Source organism: Dromiciops gliroides, chromosome 6 (assembly GCF_019393635.1).
Source record: "Dromiciops gliroides isolate mDroGli1 chromosome 6, mDroGli1.pri, whole genome shotgun sequence".
Lineage (NCBI taxonomy): Eukaryota > Metazoa > Chordata > Mammalia > Microbiotheria > Microbiotheriidae > Dromiciops > Dromiciops gliroides.
The window spans coordinates 140180049-140197972 of record NC_057866.1 but is presented as its reverse complement, the minus strand read 5'-3'; the positions used below and the strand labels follow the sequence as shown (position 1 = coordinate 140197972).

The window sequence follows — 17924 nt, the reverse complement described above, 5'->3', positions numbered from 1 at the left end:
TACAGTGAATAGAGCACTGGCCCTGGAGTCAGGAGGACCTGAGTTCAAATCCAGCCTCAGACACTTGACACTTACTGGCTGTGTGACCCTGGGCAAGTAAGTCACTTAACCCCAATTGCCTTACAAAGCAAAATAAACAAAAGAAATGAAGAGTAGGAAGATTTCTGAAAAACATGGAAAGACATATGAACTTATGCTGACTTAAGTGAGCAGAACAAGGAGAACATTATTATTGATACCATTGCTGTTCACATTTGTGATTTCATCAGTGTTGGTCACTCCTCCTACTGGTGCAAATGAGTAAATTGTAATTCCTAGTCTTAGAGAACTGTCAGGCATATAGACATTAAGAAGCCTTGCCCAGTGTCATATAGCAGAAGTTGTCAGAGTCAGGACCTGCAGTGAGTCTTTAATCATAATTATTATTCATTGCCAATAAATATTTTAACCCTGGCCAAACTGGTGCTACACTCTTGGTTCTGTACCTGCCTTGCTACCTGCTCCTTCTCTGACTCTTCTAAGTTTGGTTCCCTTAATCGAAACATTCCCCAAGCCTCTGTCTTTAGCAATTTTCTTTTTTTTTCTGTGTTTTTCCCTTGATTGAAATTTCATCTATTTACATTATATAGATGATTCTCAAACTGATATATCCAGCCTTCATCAAAACTTTCTGGAACTTCATTCCTGTTCTTTCAATGGGCTCAGTAGTTCCACATGCTTATTCCTCTAGGCACCTAAATTTAGCATGTCCCGAAACTGCACTCATATTCTCTCCCTCATTTAGAAAAGGACAACTAGGAAGGTGATAAGTTTGTTTCTTCTATTTACTCTCTTTGTGACCTTGAACAAGTCACATTATCTGGGTCTCTGAAATCCGAGACTTGGACTAAATGAACTCTAAGGACCCTTATACTTCTCATTCTGTGGTACTATGATTTTGAGTTACTTATGATTTTTTTTTATTTTTAAGTGTTTTTCTAAATTATTAATTTGTCCCTATCACTGCCCTTACTTCCACATCCAACATGAGAAATTTGTAAAAGATATTCCTCAATATATATCTCCATAGTTGGGAAATTTGTTAGTTCCAGTAATTCATTAGTTCTGCATTTTGAGGATTTTCCTGTGGTGACAAGTCCAGAGGATTTGGCTTCATTTGTTGAAAATCGGATCACACTTTGGAGTTATAAGTGACAAATACGTTCACTACTAGAATATGCTTCAGCTGTGCAAGAAAGGTTTTTCAAGTATTCAAAGCTTGTGAAACAGCAGTTTCAGAACTCTAATTTTGAATGAAGATATTATGAAGACATTGAAGAAAGGCAGATATGATTTTTTTTTCAGATGTTATGTGTCTTTGTGGTGAGCACATAGCAGAGATACTTGGAATAACCCTTTGTCTATTATAGTCTATGATTCAGCATGGGTAACACCTAGGAAAAATACTGTGGAGGACTCTCATCCCCTCCTTTCTATGTAGCCATGATAATATTACTGGCAAGTTACAGAGCAGGTGAAAAATATGCTTTTCTCCATTTACTTTCAATTTTGTTTTCAGAATTTTGATATGAAAGATTAGAATCAGTTTTACGGTGATGTATTAGGTAAGCCTGTGGTCCCTTTATAGTTTACATGTCAGACCTATTTCATGTCAGTCCCCCATAAAGAGACCACGTGCATCTCAGTGTGAATCGGCAGGAGTTTAATGGAAAAAACAAATCATGTTGTTTTTTTAATTACAATCTGATATGGAAATTTTGTGACAAAATAATTCACTGATTCATAAAACATGAGAACTGTGAGGGCCAAAATTTGATATTTGGAGTGTTATTTGGGTGACTCACCTTAATATTGGGGTCCCAGAAATATGAGGGACCTTTTAGGTTCTCCCTCCCCTCTGAACTGCCCTTTTTAGATATTTCTCCCAGGCCAATAAGAAAGGAGTCTCTAAGCTTTAGTTCACAAAAGGATCAGATTTTATTATTTGGTAATTAATTAAACAACAAAGGTGAAACTAATAAAAATCAAAGATAAGGAAATAGAAAAATAGAAATACAGAGAACTGCTATCTAGTGGTTGCTAAGTACTCTTGTATGAATCTTTAGTAAAAACCAAGAAGTGGGGTAAAAAGACTAATAAATAAATGAAGGAGTGTATGCACCTATTACATGAAAAGCACTGTACTATGTTATACAGCATAAAAAGAAATGCAAGACAGCCCTTTGCTGTCAAGGAGCATTTTGATGGGGAAGATAATGCACAAAGAAAGTTTCAGTTGTTCATCCAATAGAGAGGTCTCATGGTCCTAGTAGGTAGAGGATATATTGGCAAAGCAGATGACAACTCTTTTTCCATGATACTACCACTGACAAAAAACAAATACATCTGTGGTGCTGAACCATCTGACAGGACTTGGTGGGGAGAACTCACTTTTATTAACTGTGACCATAGAGGAGGCAGGGACTATGGCTCCAGTAGGAGCAGTCAGCAGGTCTGGTATGGTGGTTGTTGTTGTCTCATGTACAACTTTGTGTGACTCCATTTGGAATTTCCTTGGCCAAAATACTAGAGAAAACTAGAGAGTAACTGATTGTTACAGTTAAAATTAAGATAAGGTACAAAGTTCTGAAGATGATTAATTTATTAGTAAAGCAGGAATTTACCAGTAAATAGGATCCCAGTTTCTTCAGTGAAGCTAAGACTCTGAATGAGGGGGACTACTCTCTTTTATACATTTTGGGAGTACAGAAAAAAGAACAGGACTTTGTCGATGGGGAACAAGGTATGATTGGTTACAAGACCTCAACACCATGAATGGTAAGATCAATATGATTGGTCACAGAGCTGAGGTATAAGGGACAATATGATTGGTTTGTAATGAGAGGCTAGCAACAACCCCTCTCCTCCTGCAACTAAGATAAGTTCAATGTCTGAGTCCATTTCAGAGTTAGTGGAGTTAGTGGACCAAACTTCTTTGAAAAACAAACCATATATCCTTGAAGGATGGCTTGGTGATGTAAGGATGCTAAGCCAGACTCCCTGGTGTCCACCCACATTCCTCAAGGACAGCAGATTTTCTTGATGCAAGAATAGGACAATGATTAACAGGAAAACTGAATTTCTAAACTTAATTCTTTGGAAGCCAGCTGAATTTTTGAACTAAGTACAGAGGCAAACAACCATGACTTAGGAAGTCACAGGACAAAATAAATCAACTGTAAATAGGATTGGTGCAGCTAGGTGGTACAATAGATAGAGCACTAGTCTTGGAGTCAGGAGGACCCGAATTGAAATCCAGCCTCAGACACTTGACATTTACAGATGTGTGACCCTGGACAACTCACTTAACCCCAATTGCTTCACAAAAACAAAAACAAAAAGCCTAACTAGGCTCAGTTAAAAGATGATATAGAATCAATGTGATTATTTCATTACTCAAAGTCATGCAGGGAGTGTTAGAGCTCAGATAAGAATCTAGGTCCTCTGACTCCAGTCCTATTGCTCTTTCCATCAAACTATGTTAAAAGCACTACATGGGAAATGGGGAGAGGTGAAGGATGTAATAGCAATTAAAGAGGGGAACTTAACAATTGTATATATCTTTTCATTCAATAGTAATTTCCTATTTAAACTCCACAAATTTCTTCCTTCAAAATCCCATCTCCAGAATCTCTGGCAGAACCCCATCTTCTCTTAAATAGTATTCCCAGAACGACCTTACTCAAGGTTATCCCATGTGTTGCTCTCAAGCCGTTAACATTTTCTTGGCAAAACTCTTGGGGGTTGATGAATTTCCTCACTTTGGCAGAGTGGATAGCCCTATTCCACCCTACCTCAGCCACACACAATGATGGTCATACTCTCAAGTTTGCCATCAATCCACAAATGCATCACTTCAAGATTCGAGAATTCTGAAAAACCCTTATCTGACCATAATCCATAGGCTTTTCACCTCTGCCTCTGCTTTTCCTTTCAAAACTCTACTCTTTGTTCTACTCCCTGATCTAATGGCTTGATCCCTCAATACCCTTTGAGGTCATCTCTTCTGCACTAGGCATTCTCACCTCTGCTCCTTCTCTTGACTCCTTGTTGAGACATTTCAACTCTACACTGTCCTCCTCTCTTGAAACCTCAGCCCCTCTATCATATCATCTATTATGCCCAGCCAGGTCTCAACCTTAGGTCGCTCCCACTATTCATCACCTTCTCACCCACACAAAGTGCTGAGCAAAGATGGAGAAAATCACACAATTGTTCTGGATGAGGCCATTGCAAATTTATGTTGCCTAACCTCAACAGGGGCCTCGCCATTGCTAGGTAATCTAACTCCCTTCTCAGCTCACTATCCTATTCTCCTCAGCAGCTTTTCCAAACTTCCTCCAAACTTCCATATCACCCCTTGCCTCTTCTCCTTTAGCTGAGAACCTTTTATTATATTTTACAGGAAAAAATGGAGTCCATTTGCCATAAGCTCCCTCTTCTCCCCTCTTCTTCATCTCCTGTCACTAGGGTGACTTCTGCCTCTTTCTCCTCCTTTACCCCTGTTTCAGGTAACTGCCCTTACTCCTTGCCAAAGCTAACCCCTCTCTACTTGTTCAAGTGATCCCATTTCATCCCGTCTCTTCCAACAGAATGCTCCTCTTTGATCCCGTCTTTCATTTATTTCCAATCTCTGTCTCTCTACTGGATCATTTCCTACAAACATGTCCATGACAACCCTGTCCTGAAAAAAAATCCCTCCCTTGATCCTTATGTCCCTGCTAATGGTCACTCTTGGTAGCTAAACTCCTTGAAAAGCCTGTCTAGTTGGAGGCCTTCACTTTCTCTGCTCTCACTGTCTTCTTAATCTCTTACAATCTGGCTTCTGATTTTATCATTCCACCCAATCTACTCTCTCCAAAGTTATTAATTATCTCTCAGTTTCCAATTCCAATGGTCTTTTCTCAGTGCTCATTCTTCTTAACTTCTCTGCAGCCTTGGACACCGCTGATATCTCTCTTTCCTCCTTGATACTCTTTCCTCTCTAGGATTTCAGGATACCACTCTCTCCTGGTTTTCCTCCTACCTATCTGATTACTTCTTCCCTGTGTCCTTAGCTTAATGCTCTGCTACATTGTGCCCTATAACCATAAATTTCCCTCAGGGTTCTGTTCTTAGTCCTCTTCTCTCCTCCCTCTTTACTACTTCGATTGGTGACTTCATCAGCTCCCATGGATTTATTTACCATCACTAAACTGATGATTCTCAAATTTCTGTATCCTACCCCAGTCTTGCTGCTGACTTCCAATCTCATATCTCCAATGGCCTTTCAGACACCTTGAACTGCATATATCGTAGACATCTTATATTCAGTATGTCCATAATCAAACTCATTAGCTTTCCCCCTTCCCCCTCCCCTACTCCAAGCTTCCCTATTAATGTACAGGACAACACAATCTTCCAAGGTCCTAATGCTCACAATGTAGGAGACATCCCGATTTCCTCATTATCTCTTGCCCTCCATTTCCATGCTGTTTGAATATGCCCCTCTCTCTCCTCTAACACTGACACCACTCTTTTGAAGTTCCTCATAGCTTACTGGTGGGTGTGCCTACCTCAAGTCTCTCCCTACTCCAACCCATTCCATTCCATGGAAGCTCTGATCATGACATCCTCTACTCAGTAACCTCAGTAGCTTCCTATTGTCTCCAGGATCAAATACAAAATGTTCTGTTTGTCATTCTAAGCATGTCATGATACTCTTACCTTTCCAGTCCACTTACAGCTTACACCCTGACATGTACACTGTGATCTAATGACACTGGTCTCTTGATTCTTCCACAACCAAGACACTCTATCTCTTGGCTCAGGGATTTTTCTCTGGCTGACCCCATGCCTAGAATATTCATTCTCCTACCTCCACTATGATCCCTCTTAATTCCAATACTTTCCCTTCTTAATTATTTCCTATGTTTCCTGTATATAGCTAGCTTTGTATATATTTGCTTGAAAGGGATCCCAAAATAGATCGTAAGTTCCTTGAGGGCAGAGACTGTGATTTGCCTCTTTTTGTATCCCCAACACTTAGCCTAGTGTCTTGCACTTAGCAGATGCTAATAATAAATGTTTATTGATAAACAAATGATAAAGAGCAAGCATAATTGGAGTCCAATTCTGCCTCAGAAACAGACTTGCTGTGGTACTTTGGGCAAGACATTTAACTTTTCAGTGTGCTCAGCCAACTTTACAATCCATAAGAACAGAGATCCAGGGCTGTAAGAGACCTCAGAGGCCATCTAGTCTAAGCTCCCAAAACCTGCTGATCTATTTTGGTAGAGGAAGCATGCTAGCTGTCTACCTGTCATTCTCCATTCTTGTTTCATGACCAGCCCATCATCTAATCTTTTCACACCATTTCCCTGATAATGTAATTTACTTCTGTTCTTCTTGAGAGTACCTTGCTGGCTACGGGTTGCAGTCTACTCACATCTGCCTTAAGTGTGTCCTTTACCATATGAGATACTCATCTTAACTTCTTTGCAGGCAGTTGAATTCTGAATTTCTCTGCCATGGAGCAAAATTAGTAGAATGTCAGTATTGACAAAATTGGCCACTGTTGTCACAGGAAACTTTTAGTCACTAGAGTAGTTCTAGCATTTCTCTAAAGCCATCTGGACTTCTCTCTTCTTCCTCTTATTGTCTGAGACCAACTCAGTGGTCATCTGTAGTCTGCTGAAACAATAGAGTGAATACAACATCAGACGCTTATTAGCTGTATTACCTTGAGCAAGTTACTTAGTCCTATTTGCCTCAGTTTCCTCATCTGTAAAATGAACTGGAAAAGTTAATGGGAAAACATTCTCATGTCTTTGCCAAGAAAACTTCAAATGGGGACATGAAGAATGGACACAACTGAATCAACTGAAAAATTCTGTCCCCAATTTATATGCTAATGGACAAGCTCTATAGACTATCCATGCACATGCATGTTGATATCTAGGCAGTCAACATCTTCATCCATTTGGTGTTTCCTGTGTGATTGGATTGTCTAAATTCCTTTGAGTTATTATAGGTTTCCTGCAGGATGTTCTACATATCTTCTAGGTTAATGAAATCAGGAATATGACAGTTCTTACTTGGAAACTATGCTGGGACTTTTGGAAAGTGATTCCTTTGGGGAACTATTTCTCCTTATGTTTTATGCTTCAATTGATTTTCATTATCAGAGGATGATTGAAGCTGTTTATGATGTTGAAATCTTTTTTATATTATTATTATTTTTGTTTTAGTGAGGAAATTGGGGTTAAGTGACTTTCCCAGGGTCACACAGCTAGTAAGTGTTAAGTGTCTGAGGCCGGATTTGAACTCAATGTACTCCTGACTCCAGGGCCAGTGCTCTATCCACTGCGCCACCTAGCTGCCCCATGTTGAATCTTTTTACAACTTTTTTTTAATGAAGAAATTTTTTTTCTCTTTTTTTTTACTACCTGCTTATTGAAAAAAGAAAGAAAAAGATGTAAACCAAGCCCTTATAACAAATATTCAAAATCAAGAAAAACAAATTACTGTCACCGCTTTGGCAGGAGATAAGTCGCATACTCCATTCATCCTCTGAATTATGGTTGCCCATTTTAGTTATTATAATTAGTGATTTTCAATGTTGTTTGTCTTTATATTATTACACTTTTTGTCACATGAATTGTCCCCCTAATTTGGCCCACTTTATTCTGCATCAATTCATAGATACAAGCATCTATGAGATTCTTCATTTTATAGTACAATAGTCTTCCATTACACTTATATACTGATTTCTTCAGCTACACTCCAAGTTATGGGAGCCTCCTCAGTTGCCAGTTCTTTGCCACTACAAAGAAAGCTGATTTTAAAAGTTTTGTGGGGATGAATCTTATTTTCCTTCAAATACTGGTATCACTAAAGTATGAAGGGTATGCACAGTTTTATGACATTTGGGGCCTATTTCCAAAATGTGTTCCAAAGTGACTAGAACAATTAACAGCTCCTCCCTCTTTTGCAACAGACCTTCCCACATTTGTCACATTTCTCTCTTTCTTTTCTATGTCAATTTGATGGATATGAGGTGGAACCTCAGTTTTGATTAAATTTGAATTTCAATTATGGTTAGTTTTGGAGCATATTGTTTTATGGTTGGATTTGGGGAAAAATTGAAAACTTTCATTTCTTCAAAAAATGTCTGTTTTCATAGCTAATTTGGAAATAGAACTGAATTAGTTAATTTGCTGCAGAAAATAAAATTGAAATTAAAAAATGGCAGTTCATATCATTTAATAATTTATCATATGATAAATGGCTCATATTTTTAAAAAGATTAATCATGTCCTTATATATCTTGGAAACTTTATCAGAGAAATTATATCCCTGATATTTCCCTTCTAATATGTCTCCCTTATAATCTAATTTATATTGTTTGCTAATGGAAAAAATGGTTTAATTTTATATAATAAAATTGTCCTTTTAAGCCTTTGTGATCCTATCTATCAAATGTTATATTTTCTAAGGGAACTTGAAATATTTTTATATTGGGGAGGGTGATAAGATAAGTACAATGACATCATTCATTCTCCATGACTTTCAGTTAACTATTAAATAAAGGTTAATTTTTAACTTATTTTAGATCTAAACTAGATTTTCACCAAGTGACTGAATGGCATAGACCAAGACGAAATGGGCAAACATGCAAGATTCATGTCTGAAAAGTGGGTTTTTGTTCTGCTGCTCTTCAATATCTGTTGCTTCAGCTTTTCATCTTGTGGGAAAGTGCTGGTGTGGCCTATGGAGGGTAGTCACTGGAATAATTTAAAGACCATTTTGAATGAACTGGTACAGAGAGGACATGCGGTGACTGTGTTGGTGCCTTCTGTTACCATTCTCATTGATTCCACATCTTCAGGGCTGAACTATGAGGTTTTTCCTGGACCACAAACCAAAGAAGAAGTAGAATATCAGATAAAAAGGGCTCTGAATGACTTGCTTTATGAGATACCAAATAGTACGTACTGGAAATCAATGATAAAACTTCAGGAATATAAAAGCTTTGTTGACCAGATTTTGAAATCAATATGTGAGAGTGCTGTCTTTAATGAGAAACTCATGCAGAAGCTCCAAGAAACTGGTTATGATTTGATGATCTCAGATGCTGCATTTCCTTGTGGGGGTCTGATAGCTGAGAAGCTTCAAATTCCTTCAATGTATAGTCTCCGGTTCAGTTTGGGGAGCAAGTTGGAGAAGTATTGTGGAAGACTTCCACTTCCACTTTCCTATGTGCCTATTACCTATAGCAGACTGACAGACAAGATGACTTTTATGGAGAGGGTGAAGAATATGCTTCTTTCCTTTGTCTTTGATTTTGGATTCCAGTCATTAGATAAATCATGGGACCAGCTTTTCACTGAAGTATTAGGTAAGAGTGATGGTTTTCAGAGGGGTTTTGCACCAAGTAATGCTTCTTTCTGCTCTGGCTGTCAAGGGAATTACTGTTTACTACCCCATGTTATGACCTTCTCGCGTTAGAATATAAAGAGACTTGGGGGGACAGCTAGGTGGCGCAGTGGATAGAGCACCAGCCCTGGAGTCAGGAGTACCTGGGTTCAAATCTGGCCTCAGACACTTAACACTTACTAGCTGTGTGACCCTGGGCAAGTCACTTAACCCCAATTGCCTCACTAAAAAAAAAAAAAAAAGAGAGAGAGCGACTTGGGGAAGTTTTCACTGAAGACTTGCTTAGTGTAGAGAAGCAAAATCTTGGCATGTATTTACTTTACCTAGCCGTTCTAGCAGAACTGAGCAACTTATTTACCAGTTGAGAACAAGTAATTTTCATTAGAAAAACCATGGAGTGGCAGCTAGGTGGCACAGTGCATAAAGCACTGGCCCTGGATTCAGGAGGACCTGAATTCAAATCCGACCTCAGACACTAGACACTTACTAGCTGTGTGACCCTGAGCAAGTCACTTAACCCTCATTGCCCCCCCCAAAAAAAAAAACATGGATGTAAATCACCTGTTCTGACCTGTCCTAACTTTCAGCTTTATGACTCCTCCATACACACTTTTATGACCTCCATTTTTTTTCTTCCATTAGCTATTTCAAGGGTTTGGATCCCTGGTGCTCTTATTTATTTCTCTGATCCCAACACCTTCCTTTTTTTTTTCAGATAAGGAAACTGAGACCCAGAGAAGTGAGGTCAATTGCCTAAGGTCACACAAGTAACAGAATATGAATATGAATCCTTTGACTTCAAATCCACTGATGTTTCACTTACTATTCAGCCATAAGGACCCTCACAGATGCCTCCCTTTGGCTTCTGTGAAGTTCTCAGTGGTCCTGCCCCTTTTTAGCCTTCCCTTTGCCTTGGCTTCTCGAATAAGAACTTTCAGTACCAAGTGTCTAAAGATCTTCTCCATGCTTCAGGCCTCCTGTGTTGATCTGACAGTCAGGTATATTTCAATAATTCTGGCTGATGCAAGCTTTCACTTATTTTTGACCCATTCCTTTGTGTCTTGAGGACTTTTTCTGAAGCAAATCATTAGCAAATGTTGAGGCTGGTTCTGTCCTTGGTGTAAAAATTGATTCTTCCATCTATCATCCCAGTCTGCATCTGGGCCTGTCTCTGAAAGTAAGGTGGCACAAGCTTATGAGTTCTAGGCCTTCATGATCCTTGAACCTGATTATTTCTTCTTGCCTGTTTTCTACAAGTTCTCCTACTACAAACTAAACTTCTTTTCCCATTCAAGATCTGTCCTCTCCTCCCCAGATCCAGGACTGTAAGACAACTGTAGAGCACATCTACCCCAATCCATTTATTTGGTAGATGAGGAAACTCAGACCCGGAGAAGTTGGAGTCTTTCCTAAGGCCACAGGAGGAGTACGCAGGAGAGCCAGGATTTTGGCATAGGTTCTCTAACTATATATCCCAGTGGTCTTTCCAGAACTCCCCTCTGGCTGTTATTGGGGCTAATGCCAACTTCCTGTTTCTGGGATGCTTCCCAAATTACTTTGCAGAACTGGGATAAGAGAAACAACATGGACCAAATGCCTATTCTAGTCACTTTCCCATTGTAACTACCTGGTGGAAATGTGGAGAGAAAAGACAGCTGGTTGGTATTCCTTTCTATGTGTCTATAGGGAGTTTCAGCAGATAGACTCAGGAGTGGGGAGATTGTGGTTTTTCTGTCATGTCCAGCTCTTTATGACCTCATTTGGGGTTTTCTTTGCAAAGACACTGGAGTGGTTTGGCATTTCCTTCTCCAGCTGGTTTTATAGATGAGGAAACTGAGGCAAACAGGGTTAAGTGACTTGACCAGAGTTACGTAGCCAATAAATGCCTAAGCTGCATTTGACTTCAAGGAGATAAGTTTTCCTGACTCCAGGCTCAGCATTCTCTCCAGTGTGCCACCTAGCTGTCAGTGTCAGGAGGACCTGAATTCAAATGCAGCCTCAATCACTTACTATCCATGTGACCTTGGGCAAGTCACTTGACCCCATTTGCCTCAGTTTTCTCATGAATAGAATGAGTTGAAGGAGGAAATGACAAACCACTTCCCTATCTTTGCCAAGAATAACCCAAATGGGATCACAAAGGGTCAAAACTAAGTGACAAGACAACAACAAATTCCTTTCTATGCCTTCCTCTCTTCAGGCAGTGATGGAGGTGAATTCTCCCACACCATGGGGCTCCATGCCTATAAGACTTGATTTTGGGTAGATTGTTCCCTTTGATCACACCCTTCTCCTTTAACTCTCAATCTGAAGATTTAGAATAGAAATTTCTTATATTTAGATCATTATTGTTGTTGTTGTTGAGTTGTTTTTGACTCTTTGTGACCCTTGTTCCTAGAGCAAAACAGATTTGGGGTGTGTGTGTGGGGAGACAGACACGTGTTGCATGACACCATAGTTTGTCCATGTATTGGAGGGGTAACATGGATGAGGGATTGGACTGTTCTATTTGTTCCCAAAGAGGAGAACTGGGAGAACCCATGGGTGGAAATTATAAAGAGAAAAAGTAAGTCTTGGTGTCAGGAAAAGCTTCCTAACCATTAGAGCTGCACCAAAATGGAGAAGCAGCCTTAAGAGGAAGTGAGTTCCCTGTCCTTGGATGTCTTAAAGGAGAGGCTGTGTATTAACTCCTTGGCAATGTTATACTGCAGATTCCTTTTTGCCTAAGTTGCAGTAGATTGTTATTGAGGTCTCTCAGCACTCAAATTCCAGGCTTCCTTGATCTATTCCAGGTCCTTCAACTTGAAATCTAAGGGCAAAGGAGCTTGAGATAAAAGTGAGATAGAGGGAAAGGAGACCATTTTGCTATGAAAACTTTTCCCTTAAAGGAATGAAATAGCATTAAAATTTAAACTCAGAGTGATTAAAATGATTCTTTGGTCCCTGAAGAATCCCCCTTGTTAAAGGACTAATAAGAGATAAGACAATAGACTTTGTGGAAACCAGAGATATTTATCAGGCACCAGGTAATTGTTTTTCCCTGAAAGCTGTGCCAGATGTTAACTTCTTGCAAAATTGAATCAGACGTCACTTTGGCTATCACTATGATTATTTGGATGAGGAATTTAGAAATATCAGTTATATTTTAACCTCCTTGTTGGTGATATAAGCAGGAGCTCATGATGGGAAGACCCTAGTAGTTTGTAAAGCAGGAATAGCCATGAGGTCTGAGAAATGGGTTTTAGCTCTTTTGCTGCTGCAGCTGTGTTGCTTTAGTTGTGGGTCCTGTGGGAAGGTCCTGGTATGGCCCATGGAGTATAGTCACTGGATCAACTTAAAGAACATCCTGGATGGGCTCATAGAGAGGGGCCATGAGGTGACTGTGGTGGCACCCTCAGCTACTGTTTTTGTTGATGCCAGTAATTCATCAGCTCTCCATTTTGAGGTTTTTCCTGTGGAGACACGTCCAGAGGACTTGGCTTCATTCTTTGAAAACTGGATCACACTTTGGAGTAATGAGTGGCGAAAACTTTCACCATTAGAATATGGAGCAGCCATGCAAGGAATGTTTTTCAAGTATTCAAGACTTGTGAAACAGCAGTGTGAAAGTGCTGTTTTGAACAAAGATCTTATGAAGACACTGAAGAAAAGCAGATATGAAATTGTTATTTCAGATGCTATGTGCCCTTGTGGTGAGCTCATAGCAGAGATACTTGGGATACCCTTTGTATACAGTCTACGATTCAGCATGGGCAATACATTTGAAAAATACTGTGGAGGACTCCCATCTCCCCCTTCCTATATACCTGTAGCCATGACAATATTGACTGACAAGATGACATTTATGGAACGGGTGAAAAATATGCTTTTCTTCATTTACTTTGACTTTTGGTTTCAGAATTTTGATATGAAGGACTGGGATCAGTTTTACAGTGATGTGTTAGGTAAGTCTCTTGTCACTTTATGGTTTACATGTCAAACTTATTTAGTGATTTCCTAACCTCCTTATGTATATTAGTGTAAATGGGCAGGTGTTTCATGTCATGAAAGGAATCATGGTCTCTTTTCTTTATTGGAGTCTGACATGGAAAGTTTTGTGACAAAATAATTCACTTATCCATAAAATATGAACACTGCCATCAAGTGCTTATGAAATAGACTCAAATTAGAATCTAGTCAAAACAGAAAAGCAGAGTAACAATGAATCAAGGAACAAGTGTAAAGGCTTTTATTAAGCATCTATTACACGTGAAACACTGTGCCATGTTCTGTAGTATAAAGAGAAAAGCAAGAGAACCCTTTGCTCTGAAGGAGCATTTTAATGGGGGATATAATACACGTAGAAAGATTCTATTGTTAATCCAACAGAGTCCTCATGGTCCTCCTGGAATGGAGTGTGGTGGCAGAGTAGCAAAACAGATGATAATGCGTCCTCTTTAGTGTTGTTATTTTTACAGTGGTTGCACCTATCTATTACTGATTAATATTTCTCCAATCATTTAGATGTCTTTGTTTTTGAGATGAGGATTCCATAATTATGTTCGTGTGTCTTGTTGACTCCCAAGTGTTTTCTATTGTCTGCATTTACTTTGATGGGAATTTCTCTTTTTATCTCTTCCTACTATGTTCCTTGGTAAGACAAAGGAATACCAAATGACTTGTGGGGATTTATTTAATATCCTGCAATTTTGCTATGAATACTGGTGACTCTTAACACAGTTAGTTCTTCCTTTTATTGAGGCCAAATTTACTTCCCCATAACTTCTAGCTATTGGGCCTGCCTCATTTTTTTGCAGAAGACACCCCCAAATAAATAAATCTCCCTCTTTTGCCTAATATCTTCATAGGGATCTGATAGCTTATTAGCCTAAGAATCCTCTTTGATACCTGGAAAACATCTAGATCAATCAACCATTTCTCACACATTGTTTCCATTACATTCATTGTTGTAGGCACATTCCTGATGTTGGAGTCCAAATTGTCCATCACTTCTCATCTCAAACAGCATGTTCTAGATGAGATTAGACAATTGTAGTAAAACCATTTCTTCACCCACCCCTTTTATGTGCTAGACACTATTCAATATTCACATGCTGCATGACCAAATCACTTCATCTCCCTGGGCCTTGGTGTCTTAATCTATAAAATGAGGATAATGATAACACTATTGTCCTCTATAATACACGCAACATACTTTCAAGTGGTCAGTAAACTTCAAGGTGGTATGTAAATATGATGACAGACCTACATATTCATACACACATGTGGACATCACAGATACATATACATATACAGAGCAGAAGTTATTAACATTACTGCACCTATAAACAAAGACACATCTTCACAATATACAAACATACATGTACAAAGACAAACACGCACACACTCACAGACAGTGTTCTAACAGTCTTTGAGCACCTTTTAGCTACTATATATTAAAGTTTTTGGAAGACCCTGCATGCTATTGGTATCACTGGGGTTCACACCTGTGATTCCATCAGTGTTGGGAGCTCCTCCTACTGACTGAAATTTCATCTAATTACATTATATAGATGATTCCCAAACTGATATATCCAACCTTCAATTAGATTGTTTCTGAAACTTCATTCTTGTACTTTCAATGGGCTCAGTAGTTCCACATGCTTATTCCTCTAGACACCTAAACTCAGCACGTCCAGAAACTGCACTCATACTCTCTCCCTCATTAGGAAAGGACAACTGGAAAGATCATAGGTTTATTTCTGCTATTTACTCTCTCTATGACCTGGAATAAGTCACATTATCTGGGTCTTATTGTCCTCATCTCTGGAATCTGGGAGTTGAACTCTAAGTTCCCTTAAACTTCTCATTCAGTGATATTGTTGTTCTGAGTTACTTATAATTTTCTTTAATTTGTCAAGTGAGTCTTTTTAAATTATTAATTGATCCCTCCCATTCCCTCACTTCCACATCCACCCTGAGAAATTTGTAAAAAAAAAAAAAATTCCTCAGTACATATCTCGACAGTCTGGAAAAAAATTCCCATATTAACCTTATCCAAAAATGTATGTTTCTTTCTTCATTTAAGTTTATCATCACTTTGTCAAGAGGTGAGGGATGTTTTGCCCTTCATTCTTTTGGACTTGTTGCATTGATCATAGTTAAAATATCTTTCAAAGTTATTTTTCTCTAAAATTTAATCATTGCACACAGTATTCTGCTTTCATCACTATGAATTGATTCATAGAGACCTTCCCATTTTCCTCTGAAATTGTGCATTTTATAGTTCTCTTTTAATTTATTATTTGTTTATTTTCCTCAATTTTTTAACCTTTAAAAGGAAAAGAAAGTGAAAAAATGTGCTTCAGTCTATATTTAGACTCCATCAGTTCTCTCTCTGAAGGTGATTATCATTTTTCATAATAAGTCCTGCCTAACACTTTAGGAACATTTCACTGATCAGAATACCTAAGTAATTCAAAGATGATCATCAGAAAATATAGCTGTTAATATGTCCAAAGTTCTGGTTCTATTCACTTCACTTTCCTTCAGTTCATACAAGTCCCCCTAGGTTTTTCTGAAGCTATTCTTCACATTCTTACAGCAAAACAGAATTATTCCATCACATTACATACCACATCTTGTTTATCCATTCCTCAATTGATGGGCATCCCCCAAGTTTCCAATTCTTTGCCACCACAAAAAGAACTGCTAAAAATATTTCTCTACCTATGAGTCCTTTTACTTTTCCTTTGACCACTTTGAGATACACTCCTAGCAGTGGTATTGCAGGGTCAAAGGGCACTTACAATTTTATCGACCCTTGGCATAGTTCCAACTTGTTCTCAAGAATGGTTGTATCTGTTTGTAATTCTACCAACAGTGCATTAGTGTCCCAATTTTTCCATGTCTCCTTCAAAATTTGTCATTTTTCTTTACTATCATGGTAACCCAGGGCAACTAGAGGGCACAGAGGATACAGTGCTGTCCCTAGAGTCAGGACAATTCGTCCTCATGACTTCACATTTGGCCCCATACACTTGATAGTTGTGTGGCCCTGGGCAAGTCACTTGACCCCGCTTGGTTCAGTTTTCTCATCTGGAAAATGAGTTGGACAAAGCAATGGCAAACAATTCTAGCATCTTTGCCAAGAAAACCCCAAATGGGGTTACAAAGAATCAGACACAATTGAAACAGAGGAAGAGTAGCACCTTAGCCAGTCTGGTGGGTGTGAGGTGCTACCTCGGGTTGTTTTAATTTGTATTTCTCTAATCAATCATGATTTGATCATTTTTTCATATGACTATAGATAGCTTTGCTTCTTTTGTAAACTGCCTATTCATATCCCTTCAACAGTTGTCAATTGGGGCATTTCAAGATGTCTTATGAACCAGTGATATTCAGTTTCATTTATATGGTAAAAAGTGTTTAAACATTTCACAATAAGATAGCTCCTTATTTTCCAGTTTGGGGCTACCTCCAAAAGAATTCCTATAAATATTTTTGGATGTAGAGATATACTCTCTCTTTCTTTGCTTTCTTTGGGGGTAAAGGTGTAGCAGGGGTGTAGCTAGGTTAACCACTAGGCATAATTTGTTAATTTTGGAGGCATAGGCCCATGCATCTTTCTTTCCAGAATGGTTAAGCCAATTCATCACTCCACCAACAATAAATTAGTGTACCTGCTTTCCCATAACCTTTCCAATATTTGTCTTGTTTCCTTTCTTGTCATCTGTGCCAACATCATGGTTATGAGGTAGAGCTATTTTGTTTTCATTTTCTTTTGTGTACTTAAAGTTATTTGGAGTAATTTTGTTCTATATTGCTATATCTTGTTCTTTCCTTGAGAATTGTATTTATATCCTTATACCATTCATCAAATGGAAAATAGTTCATATTCTTTACAATATGAATCAATTCTTTATATATGTTGTAACTCTTATCAGAGAAATTATGAAAATGTTTTCCCCAAGTATATTCCCCATCTGATCTCAGCTACATTGGATTTGATTGTGAAAAAAAAAAACTTTTACATTTTATGTAACTAAAATTGTACATTTAATCTTCTAGGATCCTTTATATCCCTAAACTATGTTTCATCTATCACAGTAGAAACCTCATTACAAAAAAGCTTGTGAAGGGGAATTTTTGTTCTATAGAATTGACTACTTTGGGAGGGATTTTTTCAAACCCAATAACCACAATGACAGGACACATTTTCTATACCTGTCAGGTAATTGTTAAGAGGACATTAATCTTTACTTATTGATATCCATTTGGTACTAGAAAACAGGATAAAACACTATAGACAAAAATACACAAAAATGCAGACAGCTTGTGTGAAAAATGCAGGTCTGGTTTGCACCTGTTGCTGCTCTGATTCTTCACCTGTTTTTCTTCTATTTGTTACTACATTAGGTTTGTTTATGGAAAAACCTTATAATTCTCTAGAATCAAACTCATCTACTTGATCTCGTGCTTCCATAAGT

At 38.4% G+C, this 17924-nt stretch overlaps 1 protein-coding gene across 5 annotated transcripts in view; it reads left to right on the top strand.

Annotated features, from left to right (window-relative positions):
- Positions 1-17924, top strand: part of LOC122730830 (UDP-glucuronosyltransferase 2A1-like) — a 235081-nt gene that overhangs the window by 119549 nt on the left and 97608 nt on the right. The window contains exon 1 of one of the 5 annotated variants that reach the window (XM_043970302.1): positions 9185-9418. The exons of 3 other annotated variants lie outside the window; for them this stretch is intronic. In XM_043970302.1, coding sequence (XP_043826237.1) covers positions 9205-9418 — 214 coding nt within the window. In that variant the 5' untranslated portion in view covers positions 9185-9204. Of the gene's footprint in view, positions 1-9184; positions 9419-12653; positions 13401-17924 lie in introns of those variants that run through there. One more of the 5 variants, XM_043970306.1, reaches the window with a different exon arrangement.